Raw genomic sequence first — 16849 nt, forward strand, 5'->3', positions numbered from 1 at the left:
TGAATTGCGAATTAAATTCGCCCAAACTTCGAATGAGGTGTAACTTTGATCGAATCATGCCAAAACTTGAAACTTTGGGCACGTCCTCCCCACAAACTCAGCTTAAGATAATGATAATTTATCTCCGGGCTAACCATTGATTACTTGGCAAGTTGAGCTAATCTCTTGGAAGGGTTAGCCCTAAAATTCATCTACTATAATCGCCTCAATGAAACCAATAAATTCAATTGTAGCGAATAATTCGAGACGGTGTGGTCCCATCAATTTACCACTCGGAGTACGAAGTAATTATGTCTCTTGTTCGACCAGTAGAGATGTCGAAAAACACGATCGTAAAACAGCGTATTAGCAGCAAGAATCTCTTGTTGGACTCAATTAGATATGCAAACGATCGGGCGTTGCGGATTGTCATCGTTCACTTTGATTGCGGCCACAAGGATTTCAATATTCATGTGACAATGCAAAAATTTGCAAACTTTAATGCTATTTTTTGAAATAAAACACGAGTTTCTCAATAAACAAGTCTCAATGTCTCCAAATGTGCCAACTTGTGGCACCACATGCTGTTAACCAATTCCCAAGTTACGCAACGATTTCATTCAAGCTGTCGTAAAAGAACAAGTAACATTGACATTTGTATCACTCCTCCGCAAATCAGATTAGTCCTTGTTAGCGTCCCTTTTGCAATAAATTGCCAAAATAAATTTTTCGGACATTGAAAAACCTTTGTCTTTAATGAGGCAAACGCGGTCAATTTCCATAACCCATTTACGCGGAGCGTAGGTTCGGTCCAAATGTCCAAATTGAGTTAATTTTTCAAGTTATTCTTCCGCAGTAACAATTCCAAGTGCAATAAATTTATAAGGCTTGTTTAAGGTGGATGGTGGGCTAACCGAGCCTTATTTCACCTACTTGGGTCCTTGAGCGCAGGTATTATAAATAGTTTTTTTTTTCTTTCACTGTTTTGCGTTGAGACGTGAACTTTTAACACTTGCGGAACATCCACTGCGAAAATGGCAGACCATATGCGATTTTATCGTTTGAGTTATGGATTTTGTTTTTTTGAGGGCGCACCTCACTCATTAGCGATGAACAATCCTGAAAATCGTGCTGCGAGACTCCATCCCTCCCACTTGTTTTCGCAGCTTTATCACTAAACATGCCATTGTTGTCCACGAAGATGATGAATCGCCTGTGGTTCCTACAGCCCGCTTGTTAGAGGTTTACGCATTTAATAACCCACACTGTCTCAGAACTGCCATTGTAATTGAATATTGATGGGGGTGCACAACAGCACAATGTATAACACATTACCGAACTTGTAAGGTTATTATTATTGATGAGGGAGAGCATTGGTAAACAATAAGAGGGAAATAACAAACACGTCACCCCTGCTATAATTTATTAAGAGCGATTTCTTCTAAATCCAGGTGAGAATTGCATTTGAGAGAAGAAAAAGTTTAGTGGAACTCCCCTTGAGCCAATTTGGTCTGTGCAAATTGGGGCTTTGCGGTGCTTCAATCAAACTTCCTTGTTAGTGGCTTAGCCATGATGAATTCGGGGTGTTCGTGTTATCTGTGCAAATCCAAGTTGTGGCGTTAATTTCATGGAAATAATTAAAGTTTATTCAGACTAGTGAAATGTTTCAAGAGCACCTGTTTCGTCAAAATCGTTCACATTGGCTATAAAATGTGGGCGCCCCTTGAAAAAATAAACAGGCGCCATAACATAAACACGGAGATACAAAAAAGGATGTGGAGTTTTTATATTGACAGATGTGGGCATATATGGAGCGATTTCAGAGAATTTACGCGATACTGAAATCGACTTATTGTCCAATTTCTGTAGGCGGAATATGAAATGTCAACCTGTCCACTACCTGTTTCAACATTGTGATAACTCTGTCCATATCGAATAATAATGTTATAGATAAGGAAACAACGGTGTGTTCTTCCCACTGTAACATTCCTCACCGAAAAAAGAATCTCCATTATCATACCATTCAATATTTATAAGTCCTTGTTATTGTTTTGTAATTGCTAGGAGGGCTTGTGTACAAACAACTTCTTTGATGGATCACCAGCCCGAAATCTCCACATCAATCACGGAATCGAAAGCTGCAATATTAATATCAGCGGTTTAGAGGCTCCCAAAGGTACAAAAACATCATGTAACTTCTTGTTATCGATTGTTTACTTTCCAAGTTTTCAACAACTCAACAAGTGTTTGATGAATAAAGTTCTAGTTGCGTCACTTCATCAGAACTGTACAAAGAGTGGCCATTCGTGACCCACATTGCTGAAAAATCGGATGTCATGATAAATTCAAGCACAGTTTTGAAACATCCGATGAAAAAAGTCGACGTTAAATGGACGAGATGTTAAAACTTTGATTAATGTCATGGCACACATATGGCGACGGACATCTGGTAGCGTGTTAAAGTTCACTTTATTCCTGTGGGGCGATTTGCCAGGCGAAATGGCATGGGGACATCATGTTTTCACCAGAAGGCAAAATTCAACGGAATTATGAAAAGAGCAATTAAAACATTTGTCGAGCTGTATTTACATGAGATGTTACTCCGTCGTGGCAGCACTTTGCTCTTGACCTTTGCTTTTCCCAACGACTTTGCAAAAATTCGTTTGTCCCCACAGAACAATTCTCCAAGCAAGTCTCGCTGTGATTAATTCAAAATTAATGTAAATTATGAAAAAAAAACAATTTCCAAGTTTCACACTCACATTTAAAGAAACTCGGCAAAGTCACGATTTAAGTGAACAAGAAATAATTTCAAAATATCGACACCTGGCCCGAATTTGTCCAAGTCCCAGACTCATAAAACTAATTCCAAGATCAATTACCTTAAACAACCTCGTTCTACAAATCTAGTTAATGTTTCGTTAAAAGTGAAAAAACTTGACTAGGATAATGAGCGTGGAAATAAAGCACCTTTTCTCGTTAACACCTTGACAAATTGAAAACTGTTCTTTTATAGCTTTTTGAGCCGAGTCAAAGGGGGGCACGTATTGCATTAATAAAGTTCTGCCAATAACCTGCATTCCTAATCAAGAAGTTAGAACTATCCCCCTAACTGGATTATTAAATTCGGTTTATTCGAATCGAAGTCGGATATATTCGAGGGGTTTAACACGCAAATTACAATTCAAATTGTACACGACCCCCGCATACATATTCATTTAGCCGCGTGCAATTATGTTTATGTAGTTTTAGTTTGCGAGTCCACCTTTTGTGGAATTATTCCTTCGAGACCGGCGTGTTCTCTTTGCCCATAATTAATTTAAATTACCATGTATTTATGTTGAGAGCAAATTGTATAATACATAAAGAAATAAAAGCCAACGAGATAATTACTTTTGAGTGTCTGCGGACGAGGTTTACTGTTTTTATTCCAATTAAGTTTAAACTTCTAACGCCATCGTGTTAAACTGTCAGTCTTTTCGTAATTTCGTTATAATTACTCGGAATAGTAACAAACTTGGTCGTGAGCGCCCATCACGAATCTTTGCCTTATTTGCTCTTTCCAACAGCGGTAATATAAAATAATCTGTGAAAATGAGTTAGTTACCTTCGAGCACTTTAATCATCAAAAGCACCGGACCGTTAGAGTTCAATATCACTTCATTCCGCACGAGCTTTTGAGCTTTTACTCGCTTCGCGCCACTTTACCAACTGAGGACGATTCAAAGCCTTTAGATGACGTAATAAGATACAACTTTTTGTTAAGCACAATAATAAACAAATCGAGAAGCTAAACAGATTTCGATTTTGAATGTGTTCTAACCCTGAAACAACCGGTCCCGGTTCTACACGTACAATCCTTTGGAATTTCCGTTGATACCTCTTGAAAAATTGACTAGAAGATATCTCCTCGAGAATGCCCGATTAAGTTGTTCTAGTATGTCGTGTAATGAAGTAGCTGCATTCTCGCAAGTGTTGAGATAGTTGAAATTGATGTCGTTTTAATGGAAGATTGTTCTTTTCATGTTTCGCTATCATTAGAAACGATGCTAATTAAAACGACATTAATTCTCGATGATACTGCTCATTGAATCGTGTCATGGCTTATGCATAATCCCGATAAATTTCGTGGGAAACAGACCCGTTCCATCGATCGAATCAGGAAGCATGATTTGCAAAAAATACGGTAATTATCGCGGACTGGTTAATTAATTTCAACACATCAAACTGATGACCTGGTATTGGGGCCCAAATGAGCGAATTCTCGCGCCATTTTCTGATGACGGGGGGAAGATAGACGCATAAATGTTTCTGCTAGGTTTCAATTTGGCGATGATACGCTGTTAGTGTTCACAAACAAGATTGGGCCCTAATTTACACCTGAATGAGTCGATTTTCTGCCTCTCGTAAGTTAAAGACACCCGAATTAAATGGGACAAGGCGGATAATTGGATGATGAATAAATTGAGTTAGACGTTAACGCGTGCAGAGCTGTCTTATTTAGACGACTTCAGGGCATTAGGGCTATTGCTAAATATTTCAAACGTTGGATCTTATTACAAATTCTGAAATGAACATTTTCTCATTTTCACTGTCATCCAATGATAAAAACTCTAATGAATCACGCAAGGTGCATTCAACTGCAAATTAATTTAGTAAGTTCCAAATAGAAAATAACTTTGATGCTACATTAGAAAACGTTGCTCTTAATTTAGTTTATTCAAACTTGTCTTCTACTAAGCAATATACAATAAAGTTCCCTCTTTTAATATTAATCGTAACATTAGGTATTTAAATACTGGAGAAGTACACAAAAATCAACAGATTTATAAATCAAAACACATTATCAAATTTTGTAAAGCATCACGATGGTTGTAAATAGAAATTTTACCTAAGTACCAAGAATTTAAAATTTTAGAGTTTTCACTATTATATTGTTTTATTGAATTATATTTTATATAAAAATATGTACTTTAATTAAATAATTTAGTTTCTTATTTTCTCTTTTTATTGCTAAACTCCATAGTTCATTCATTGACTATTATAGTTTTCAAAAAAAAAAAACTGATGAAGAATAGAATCCTAAAAAATTTGATCTTTTTTCAAAATAGAATTTTGATTTAAAATTTAGAAATTTTGCATTTTTTTTATAAAAATGTAAATATTACGTAATTTCTTTCCACAAAAATTGGATTTTATTTAGAGAGTTGCAATTTTTAAGTCAAAGCCAAAGCAGGTTCTTAATTAAGAAAATAAAAGATAAATTTTCAGAACTCAAAAACAGAACAAAAATTCCACTTTCTCAAAAACGATCACACTCTATAATACTTTACCATTCATTGAATAGGTTTTTCAAAAAGTAAATATTTTAAGCAAAAAGCTCTTGGTGTTATACTTTTGTTCAACTCGTACGTTTTAGAAAATGAATAGAAAATAGGTCATGTATTTAATTTTTTATTAACAACACTTTGGAGTTACTTTTTTCGCAATAGGTATGTATCTTTTTTTTTGAAAACAAAGATTATGTTGTCGCAATATAAAATTGCAAAACGCAAGCCGTTATTTCCAGATTCAGAGATCTCGACTTGGATATGGATTTCGTCTCCGAAGCTTAGATTCGATCACGGGACACGAAATGTCACAACAAAGTGATTTGTGCATCGCATTATTATAAAGCAAACCACCTATAATTTATCCGCACAGAATTTCACATTCGGTTCGTAATGTATCTGCATTGCAGACTCCCGAAAACAATAGCGCCGACGTATGGTAGAATATCCATGAAATAGTTCCTAAACAGGCTACAAAGTTAGTGAAATACGGCCCTTAATGCGGCTACAAGCACCCAGACAAGCCGGTTATATCGGTACATTTGGTAAACGCAAAATGTTCGCTAAGAGTTTAAGACCCCCTCCCGAGAGCTTAGTTGCGTGTCTGCACGCCACTGCTCCACCAAATTCGGCCAATTTTTGCCGAAAACGATTTACGGAGCTTTTTTAAATCGTGCATGTCCGTTTTATGATTTACGCACGAAATTAGGGAAATTATATCGTCGTCAAGCACACGATATCCATACACCACCTGTTATTTAAAATTCCTGCGATAAAGTCAAAGTTGCTCGATCACAAACGAAATAATTTGCTAAATTTATTGCCAGTACCCACACTAACGCATTTTCTTAGAACCGCAGATGTCCTAACACTTCCCACCTCTTAATGAATAAGAGGCGAAAGCTTAATTTTGAAGTTAATTTTTCAAAAATCTCTGATATAAAAGCTTGCTTTGGTAATACGGAGCTGTCAAGACAAAGCGGCGCCAGATTGATTTGATAAGAACGTGGTCATTCCATCTGACATACCAAAAATCCTAGTGTGCACATGTAAATGTCATAATCGGTTGAATTCCTCGATGATTGTTATGTGTATGACGAAACGTTTCCATTGTTATATCAGAATTTTCGTATAGAGATATCTAAGTGAATATATTTCGTTTTTTAAGTCGCTTATAACATGAAATATAATGATGAGGGTGCAGTCTCATAAATCTAAATCGGGTTATTGTCAGCAATATCTTGTGCACCAAAGATATGGTTTATTATGGTATCAAAGCCCAAACAGCAGGTAATCGTTAAATTATTGACTTTAATAAATCACAAGGTATCATCTCTGAGATTATTTTATCACCCCAAAGGTGTAAAGCTATTAATAAGAAAGTCAAATAGTGGACAGAAACATGTTTGCTTATTTCGTGGAAATAAAAAATGAAAGCTTCTGATTGACATATGGTGCCGTTATGTCATAAATGTAATGTGTTTTTATATGACACCACACGTTCGTTTGTTTTTCTTGAGATCAACAAGGATAATATACCCAGTTTAAGTCAAACAAAAACGCCTTTAATAGCTTTTTTAATTAACTTAGTAATGCCCTATGTACTAGTTATACATAAAAAATAAAGACATTATTGAATTAGTTGATGCAATGAAATAAAGTTTTTAATTTATGAGTAAATGATGCAAGTCACCCACGTCACCTGTATTTTAACTTTTCTGAGCGCATTTGTTTTCCTCAGCATTGCTTTCTAAGCCATTTTAATACTTTATGAAGCTTCTTATGCGGGCATTCTCTCGCGATTTATCTCGTCATTGTCGTTAAGGTCAATTCAAGTTTTTAATCGGAATTTTATAGCACATTAATCTGTGTTTACTGAGAAGATTCCTCGAACTTTGTCTCCGTGAGACATTTATTTACTTGGAACAAAAGTGGTTTCAAACTTACAATTGAGCAAATTCTTCCAGCTGCCACTCAAAACCTTGATGTACCTATTGATGGTCATGGGCGCTATCTCCTTGTTGAGGTTCCCATCGGAGTGGCTCCTCACCATGGCACATTTCGCATCTTTGGCCCGACTCAGCGAGTTCGTATGCGCCACTTTTTTGCACTTTTTTTTACACTTAAAGTTCGTGAGTTCGATTTCGTCTTGTATGACCTCGTCTTCGGCCGGATCGCGGAAACTCAGATACGTCGACGAAAGCAAACTTTGTTTCCGATAACGATTGATGTTCAATTGCGATTTCTTGTTCGGGGGTAAAGGTGGAGGTCGGAAACAGATCGTTGCCATTTCGAACTATTGCATTGTCACTTGCACTCTGAAATGATTCATCGAAAAAATCCCTCTATTTCCACTCGCAGAGATTAGGGCAATTAGAACAGCTGCCGCCAACATACGAAATATAACTAATTACAAGACAATCCCAGAATAGAAGACATGGACATGTGTTTCTGTGATTTACAATTTTGTGGAAACTGAGACGCACATTTCGTATATCGTTGAGGGAATTTAAGCACTTGTGTGGTCTTAAAACTTTACACAGGGCGGACACTAATGGCTATTCCACACACGCGGCCTCTAATGGACCTATTGTTTCCCAAATGGGCAGGGAACGACACCAATCCTCACCACAAAACAACTAAAATATGACAAAAATATTTTTAAACTAAAATTGCAGTACTTTTCAAAAAAAAAATCAAGATAAAAACACTAGATTTCATTCCATGAAATAATGACCGGTCATTTAATGTGATTTAAAGAAAAAAACTAAACCAGGAAAAGATAGGTCACAGCATCTCCCATTAAAAAGCGATTTTCAGGAGGCTGAAGAATTAATAGAAGCTGAAACCGTGATCATGCAACTGTTAAATGTCTTGCGTGTGTTTTTAACATAGACTAGGCTAATTACTGGAGGTGTTTGATCGTCATAATACCACAGACCACACTCATGAAACCTGTTATTTCCAACCAAAGATAAATGATCTTAAAAAATATTTTATCGAAAACTAACAAAATCCTCGTGAGGTCACCCGATATCAAATTTGCACCAAGTTGGGATCAAATTGCTGAAAACCACCAGGAACAACCATAAATAACCCGTAACACCGAAACAACCCTCCAGATCGTAAAATTCGGGAGAATTTATGCCCCTATAAGCCTTCAAGTGTCTTCATTAAGAATTAATTACCTGAGCGATTGAATAAGTGACAAACTCTCACCGTTGCAATTAAATTAAAATCGCGAACCGTGTAAATCAGAAACCTCGATGTCCCTGAAACTTGTGATGTAGTTAAGCAGCCAATGACTCAAACACGAAGACCACCTATCCCGAACTCCCCGGATTCGGGCAAAAAGCTCCCGGAGCTTTTTCCGTGTTTCTAGTCCGTTTTGCGGAAAAACAAAGCGTGAAACTCGCGAAAGCGGCGTCTAATCGCGAATTGTCCGATCATATGTGCGACGAACGACTGCTGCAAATGTTGCTTGTGCTGAGATATGAGTGGTATCCCGAATCCCACGTGAATTGCAACCAACAAAACGAAGGAATTCGCCCACCTGTTTGCTTTTTCTTGAAGGCGACGAGTTCGCATGCCCACAAATCTTTGATAACGATGCTTTGCATATTTAGAGACGATGATTGAAGATTGAGGTGGTAATTGGCGGTGATAGGGGCTTTACGGCGCCGCTAGACTGCGCGAATTTATTCCGGGTCGCGACACTACACGTGTGAATGTGTTGAGAGTGTTTAAATTTTAGGGAATTATGGAAATTGAGATACAAAAGGGGCTTTGTGTGCTGTGAATAGAAGTGGAGTATTATGGGCGTTTGGGGGTATTGTGAAAGAACAACAGATGCGATATGACATTTTATTATTCTTTTTATTACAAACAGAAATAAAAGAATAAAAAAATAAAGATAAGCAACTCACAGTTTACACCCGAGAGAAGTCACGGATGCTTAATTTTAATTAAATTAGGATTAATTAAGAAACTCGTTTGTGCTCATTTGAGTTAGCTAATTACATTATAGAAGCTTCTAATTAAAATATTTTTGGCAGAACTGTGATACCAAATCATAAATAAAATCAGATATTTTCTTTGTCAAAAAGTAGTACTAAAAATACGTTCAAAAAAGTTATTTTACAAGCAAAACATCTGCAGTTCATTCAATTATTCCCCCCTCTAAAACAAACAATTAATACCAATTAACAATTCTTTACACACACAATAATAATTAATTATCCAAAAATTATAATTTCCAAGAAACTCTAAATTGTATTCAGGTAAATTATAGTTTCGTTGATTGCCATTAATTAATTGAAATAATAAAAAAATATTCCAAAGCTAGAATATAATTATACGGTATGAACAAATTGTAATTTATTAGTTGAACTGCTTTCTTTAAAATTATTAATTAATAATTTTGCCCTCTGACAAAATTTTTATTACAAGTTGCTATCCGATTTTTCTATTTTTATCAGCTACAAACTCGGCTATAAGGAAAGGAAAAGTTTGATTGATAAATAAATATTTGTAAGTCTAATCTTTACTTTCTTTCAAAGCTCATCAAAAATTTATTTCGTTCGGCCACACCTCAAATTCCTTCTGCATCACGCTAGATTTTCCCGTACTATTTAATTTTCGGGGAAATCCTGACCTCACCACTGCCTACATTTTCATCTGAATCACAAATCTGTCGCTTTTTTTCCAAAACGCGCCACAGCTTGTCAATTAACTCGAACAATTCTAATTACAAAAAAACGCATTGCAATTTAATTAAACTTTTTCCGATCTGTATTTACAGTTGTCTCTATAAAGTTTCGAGCTATGTTTCGTAACGGAAGATTGGTAAAAAAACTATACGATTCAGGACGAACAAATATTTGCACATCCACCGACCAAATCGAATAATAACCGGCTTCAAAAAACCAACGCAATGAATTCAATTAAAAAGCAGGATGGCTTTGGGAAAAAGAATGTCGATTGCAGGACGACAACGAGAAATGGCTTGTTTTAATCGAAACCATCGTCGAATTCAAATTTTAATTAGAGACAGCGATACAGAAAAAGGAATTTGATGGATGTGCTCGTTGGACAATTTATCATAATATTGACATTTTTATCGCAGGATTAGAAAGGGAGGCTCTCCGGTACGTCTCGCGGACGAAAAGTGACTCAGACTTTGATAAAGATACAAAAGGAAGCTATTCTTGTGAGAGAATAAAATATAATTTCTATGCTCTGCAAAAATACCCCTTTTTCAAGAAAATGATAAAATTTGTGTATTTTGTGTCTTTACATGAACATTAATTTTTGTTGTAGAGTGTGGACTAAACTGTTTTCAAAAGAGTTTAAAATTGTTTTATTGTTATTTATGGTTAAGGCCAATTGTTAACAATTAGCATATCATTTTTATGCGCAAGGAATTGAATGTACGAAATAAGTTTAATTTTGAGGAGGAGCTTAATTCTGGTTATGTAATGTCTTCATTAAAACGTCTCATGTTGAGTCAAGTTAACAGCATATCAACGCTTTTACGGTCGATGTATTAAAAGTGTTAAGGTAGCACAATATCTGTGATAAAATCTTACATTAAGCAGCAGGAAGCTTTTAATAATTTAAATATTGTAGATAAATCTGATAGGACAGGATAAGGTAAGAAAGTCAATCACATGAACTATGTAAATAATAACAATCGATTTTGTTTTCGTTTTGTGATGATAAGGATTCTAGTTGTAGTTTAGATAGAATTCCAAGAAACGAGAGCATCGTTATCAAAGTGCACTTATTTACATTGTTAGGTACGCTGTGTATTTAATCCGTAAAGTTAGGTCCCGAGCGTTGAAAATAAAATGTGTTCAAATATTGACCGGAGTGCATTATGAAAACCAAATAAAATACGAAGCGTCGAGTGGAAAAAGCGGTCTTAAGCGCGTCCATTAGAGAGAGGCCTGTCAGAGCTGACACTAATTAATTCAAGAAAAAGTACCCCTTAATGTGATTGTATAATACAATTTCCTCGTCTTGACGTAAAAATGTCGCCTACCGCGCAAAATTCCACAGTTCGATTATTAATTACAGTTGATTTATTAGGGACATTAAAACAAATTACCGGCATTAGGCGATAATATCGAGAAAATAAATAATTATTACGTGTAAAGCTTCAAGCGGAATTATCTCGCGAAAGCGAAATTCGCCGTCATTTTTCAGGGAATCGATAACCGCTGAAAAATTACACCACACTAACCCACCTCGACACAGCACCGCACTGCACTAAGCCAGCGAGGAGCTTCTCGGAGTTGGCGACCGTCGGTGCATCATGATTGGTCATCGCGGCCTTTGTATGGGACAATGGGTCATCCTGGTCGGGCGGTATAACGCGACTGAGGACGCCGAGGTGGGCGCGCCCTCCACAGCGGTCCTCAATCAATCCGGGGAAGACGATACAGGACTGGTTTTTCGTGCTAAATACCCCCGCAATRAAAACTGAGGCTTTTTGCCCGAAGGGTGCCGACGATTATGAAAGTTGACTCATACGCGGATCGTTGAATGCATTTTGGCAACCACACTTTCACTTAAATTTCAGCATTGTTGCGAGTTTCACTGTTTTGGAACCAACAGCGGGAGAGCTGACCACAAAAAGGCCCTTTGATGGTGGCGTTTAAACCACATCTTAGACGGCTTTGGAATAGTCAAACAGTAGGAGTTTAGCCCGACCTTGACTTTAAAAGAAATTGTACTCGAACTTTAACTAAAGCTCGTTTAGTTTCTGAGATGCAGAGGATGCAATCCCAAGTTATTTTTTTAACAACGTGAAGGATTTGTATAGCTGATGTAGTTGCCTTTATTAAGAAATACAATTATACAATACATTATACAGGATAACCTTAAGTAGCGCACAAAATTCATACCTTTGTTTTGAGTCAGTTTCCAAAAAATCCTCAAACAGGTTGTTTTTATTTTTGTAAATGCTACATTTGACATAATGCCAACATTCATGACTTCATTGGTTTTTGATTAATGACGTAATTTTTTTGGTACAGTGATGGACAGTGAATTTCGTCCACCCAATTTCCCTGACAGATTAAAAGTGTAAATTATTCTTTAGGTTTTTTTAAGCTTATTTTTGAATTTTGATTAACGTTTGTCATGTTGTCAGAATGCTCGATGCTTCTTGCTACTTTTTACCTTTGTCCTTTAAAATGGTAGTTCTTGGGTATGCCCAAAAGTATAGAGGCACGTCTTTGAGGCATACCTTCTTGTACCAGAGAGATAATTTTTATTTTATTAAACGCACTTACTGCTGGCATGCTCGAATTTGATTAAATTTGACAATACGTATTTGAATGTCAGTTATCATGACAATAAAGCACAGACTACAGTGAATTTTTGTGAATTCACAGAAATTGGATGGACGAAATTGTATGTACTACTAGCAAGGAATTTATATTTCTATATTCTTTAAAACAGAAACTGCTATAAAAATTGTGATTTAGCAACGTATAATTATAAACTGATTCAGTTAGTGAGTTATGACACAAAAGTATATTAAAAAACAAGTGTTACAAACACTCTCATTGTGTTATAAATGCATAAGTATCATAATGAGAGGTTCGAACACACGTTTTTAATGCTATTTTTTCTATTGAGCGCTTTTAAAATTGAATTAATTATTATTATATGTATATTATGTAAATGACCGTTATGAGGTACCCAAATTGCTAGAAAATAGCTTAAATTGCTAGTTTCGGTGAAATACGTTGAACTGCAAAAATTTTTAACTTATAAACAGCAGTCTATTGCCAGTGGTGGCTAAAGTATTCCATAAAATGCCGCGAAAAAACACAGTGACACTGAAATAGAAAGTTCTTAAATACAATAAAAATATCAAAAGAATAAGTTACGTTTGATCTTGGTGAACTCCTTCATTTGTGGATTATCCTAAATTCCTTTGCTCAATGTTAGTTTTGCTTAATTGAGCGTAACCTAAGACTAAAACCATCCTTAATAAACATGTAAACATTATAAATGGTTCGAATTAAAAATTAGCAGTTCTGTTATTTGAAACGGTAATAACTACTTAAAGGAGCTTAACTTTACTGCTCGCTTGTAATCCTAAAATGGAATATTCTTCATTAATACGATTTCCTTCAGGTAAGTTATGTTTCTATTCACAATTTCTGAAATGTTTGCCATAAATTAAATTTAACCGTCTCAGGGCTATGACCACAATTTTTAAACACAAATTCGATGACCTTTTCTGTGAGAATACCTTACCACTAGGCCATTATACCGGAAGCCCAGTAGACTGTACTCCCTGTGCAAAATTTATAGCTTAAGTACACATAAGTATCCATATATCATAATGCCCCAAATCCGGTGACAAGACCGAGTCATATACGATTACGACGTCAGCTGTCGTTTTGCAACGTCTCCGAATTTCGAGTAAAGCAGCTCTTATTATGCACCCTTGCGACGCGACGCCCCTGTCTGACCCACCAATCCCATAAAGCCGCCACGTGCTATGTGGTACCACTGGAAAAAGGCAAACACGCGATGTTACCACATAGGGCGCACAAACGACGTTATCAAAAAATGTAAACAAGAACACATCACGAATTAGAAGGAGAGTTTAGTAAATTACCTGTGATGTAATTTACACTAATGACTCTGCCTATTTTTGTTCTTGAAAATGTAAAAGCGGGGTCGACGCACGCCGGCTATTAATATGTATATTTTCTGTTATTGAATTTGTACATGTCTAATGCTTTCTAACGCACGTGATTTTTCATCATGATATTGTGAAGATAAATTGTTTTAATATTACTCATGAAAGCAAGACAAAAGTCTGATGTCTTGTGATTATTAGCGAGCAGAAAAATCTAAAACATGGCGCATATAAATAATGCAACACCTTCCGAGGTCTGCGAGAGACAAAATTCCTTACATTTTGCTTGATCCGAAGTGGTTCAAAGGCTCACCAGCGATCGGAGAAATTTAAATTGGGGTAAAAACATGGCTTTTTTTCTTAGGAGCGCAAGAATTTGGCTTAATCCGGTTGCTGCACAAAGCCTTTAATTGATCGTGACGAATGTTAGCTTTGCATCAAATGGGAATTATCATGTTCTGCTTGCTTGTAATCAGATGTAATCCGTTCATGGGCATTAGTTTAGCGTGACTACAAGTTGTTACATGAATTTGCTGCCGATATCCCTTGAGGCATCAAAATTTGTTAAATTTAGATCAACAATTAAATTATTTAGAGTGACGCGCCCGTATTAATTAAAATTATCCCAGAGGAAGCGAGAGCAACTAATTTTTCAGCTTTTACACAAATCCCTCGTTGAATTGACGGCTGATCTAAGCTGCTACAACCCGGTTTGATGGTAACATCGTTCTAAACAAAATTGTTTTGTCTAAGGCCGACTCGGTTCATGATGGTCGGTGTCGACAAGACTAACGAGCTCCTCATTTGGTACATACCGAAACTACTTCAATGGCTGTGGGCAATTAAGTCCCACATACGTCAGATTTGTATCTGTCCGATGGTATTTTAGCTTACAAGCCCTCGATTGGAGCAATTGTTTTAAAAGGATTTAACTGACAGTGGATTGACGCTTGTAACTCAATTTTCATTTTCAAAATTAGAAAGAATTTTACTTACAAGTACTTGTATAGGTAGGTATAATTCATCACTGAACCATAATACGTGCTAATGATATCATAACCAAAAGCTTGAAGATGTTAATTTAAATTACGAAGTTCCTGAAATAACGCGCTTAGAATATTGTACGAGATGAGACTGAGATTCAATTCCGCTTAATTATAATCTGTCTTTAAAAGTAAAAACAGATTTTTTCAAGGCAAATTGAAATTATGCTTTGATTTTAGTTAAAGGAGAACTCTCTGACTTTCGCTAATTAGAGTTAACCCCATAAAGTCAAAAAAATTAACTGATCCTTTTAGTTCTTTATAAACCTGAACGGTGAACTCGCAGCCAATTAAATAATTTGAATCTTGAAATTAGATTGACGGAGCTTTCAGGATAATTGGTGCTGGCCCCGAAAATTGCCTTTTACAACTCAAAAAATTAATTGACTGAAATTAATTTGTAAAGCTAAGATATTGCCTCTTGTATTTTTCATGTGTTTGCTATTTTTCATTTGTAAAAAATCACAATGCTCTCAACCATTACCAAAATATGTTAACCAGATGCAATTAAAAAAGCTAATTCACTTAAAACTTTTGTATAAGGTCGTTGCCCTTTGAATTTATCTAAATCAAACCAAGTAAATAAAGAAACATCAGCGTCAACAATTCAATGTCATACTTATTTCTCGACAACTTTATTTGGAAAAGAAAATTTCGAAAAAGTGTAGATTTCATCTCCTCCCACATGAATACTACGTATTAACCCACAGATGACAGCAATTCATTGCTAATTAGTGTATTTTATCCGCAACACTACAACTTCTTTGTTTTTATATTAACCACTCGTCAAGCTTTAGAGAGAATTTATTCCGCGATAACCCACACCTGAAATCGATAGTTCCTGCTGGTAAGAGCTGAAGCTCTAAATGACACTCGCGCATCTGTTGACCGTTTAATTAAAAGGTTAATTAGCTTTAATCAATATGTTGAGAAAACGACTACGAAAATTCCAGTGTAATTTTAATGTTTTGTGAAAATAAAGCGACGCTAATGACGCTCCTATTTCTTTCAAAGCGACCGGTGCGTAGGTGCTTGAGACAATTATTTTTAATGAAGAAGTTAGCTAAACTCGATTACATCGTTGTTATTAGAATGATGGGGTGTGGGAGGCTCGAATTCAGTCCAAATTTCGTAACAGTATTGTCAGAACGTTCAAAGACGAGTACGAGTATTCGAAACAAAAAAGTTGCTAAGATTTGATGTAGCCATTAAAATCAAATATCGTGTTTTTCGACGCGTTTATTTCATTATCAGCGTCGAAGTTCCAAACAACTCGAACTTTGTTGGCTTTTGGGAAAGTCAGAGCAATCACATTACCAAACATTTATCTTAGAGTTTTGAATCATTTTCGAGTCGTAAAATTTATGATAAATGTTTAAACTCCCGCGACGTATTAAATGGGTCTAGACTGGAGTAGGATGTTGAAAAAGTCAAGACGAATGGACCTAGCACAACATCTAAGCACTGGTAGAGGATCGTTTCAATTCACAATGACTCATAGACTGTAAGAAATTGAAACGATGGCGATATTTTTACGGAAATGAGATTTTTCGGTGGGATTCCCGATCGATCATGCGAATTGGAAGATGTTATACATTCTGAATTTCCGTTATGGGTGTTTTATGGCAAAGTGTCCGAGATAAATATGGAGTGGGGAAGTCTCACATCCTTCTTTATTTATGAACCTTTTTCAACTTCTTTCAAAAGGAGCTTCCCGGAGGTGACAGCAAAAATTTTCCTTGTTGATAAACAAGAATATGCTATTCTGGATGGATAAACCAGGAAAACATTTGAGTTTTTTCAATAGGATTCCACCCTGTTGCGACACGTCG

At 36.1% G+C, this 16849-nt stretch overlaps 1 protein-coding gene across 9 annotated transcripts in view; it reads right to left on the reverse strand.

The window, feature by feature from the left end:
* The window catches only part of LOC123015158 (caskin-1), a 109398-nt gene that overhangs the window by 13115 nt on the left and 79434 nt on the right, over window positions 1-16849 (reverse strand). Inside the window, exons 1-2 of one of the 9 annotated variants that reach the window (XM_044414685.1) lie at window positions 11558-11668; window positions 7257-7627 (exon numbers count right to left, since the gene is read on the reverse strand). The exons of 5 other annotated variants lie outside the window; for them this stretch is intronic. In XM_044414685.1, the coding sequence (XP_044270620.1) occupies window positions 7257-7599 (343 nt within the window). In that variant the 5' untranslated portion in view covers window positions 7600-7627; window positions 11558-11668. Of the gene's footprint in view, window positions 1-7256; window positions 7949-8497; window positions 11669-16849 lie in introns of those variants that run through there. 3 more of the 9 variants (XM_044414682.1, XM_044414684.1, XM_044414683.1) reach the window with 3 other exon arrangements.

The sequence above is a fragment of the Tribolium madens genome, unplaced genomic scaffold (assembly GCF_015345945.1).
Source record: "Tribolium madens isolate multiple individuals breed KSU strain unplaced genomic scaffold, Tmad_KSU_1.1 Scaffold_97;HRSCAF=244;Tcas5.2_LG3a, whole genome shotgun sequence".
NCBI lineage: Eukaryota > Metazoa > Arthropoda > Insecta > Coleoptera > Tenebrionidae > Tribolium > Tribolium madens.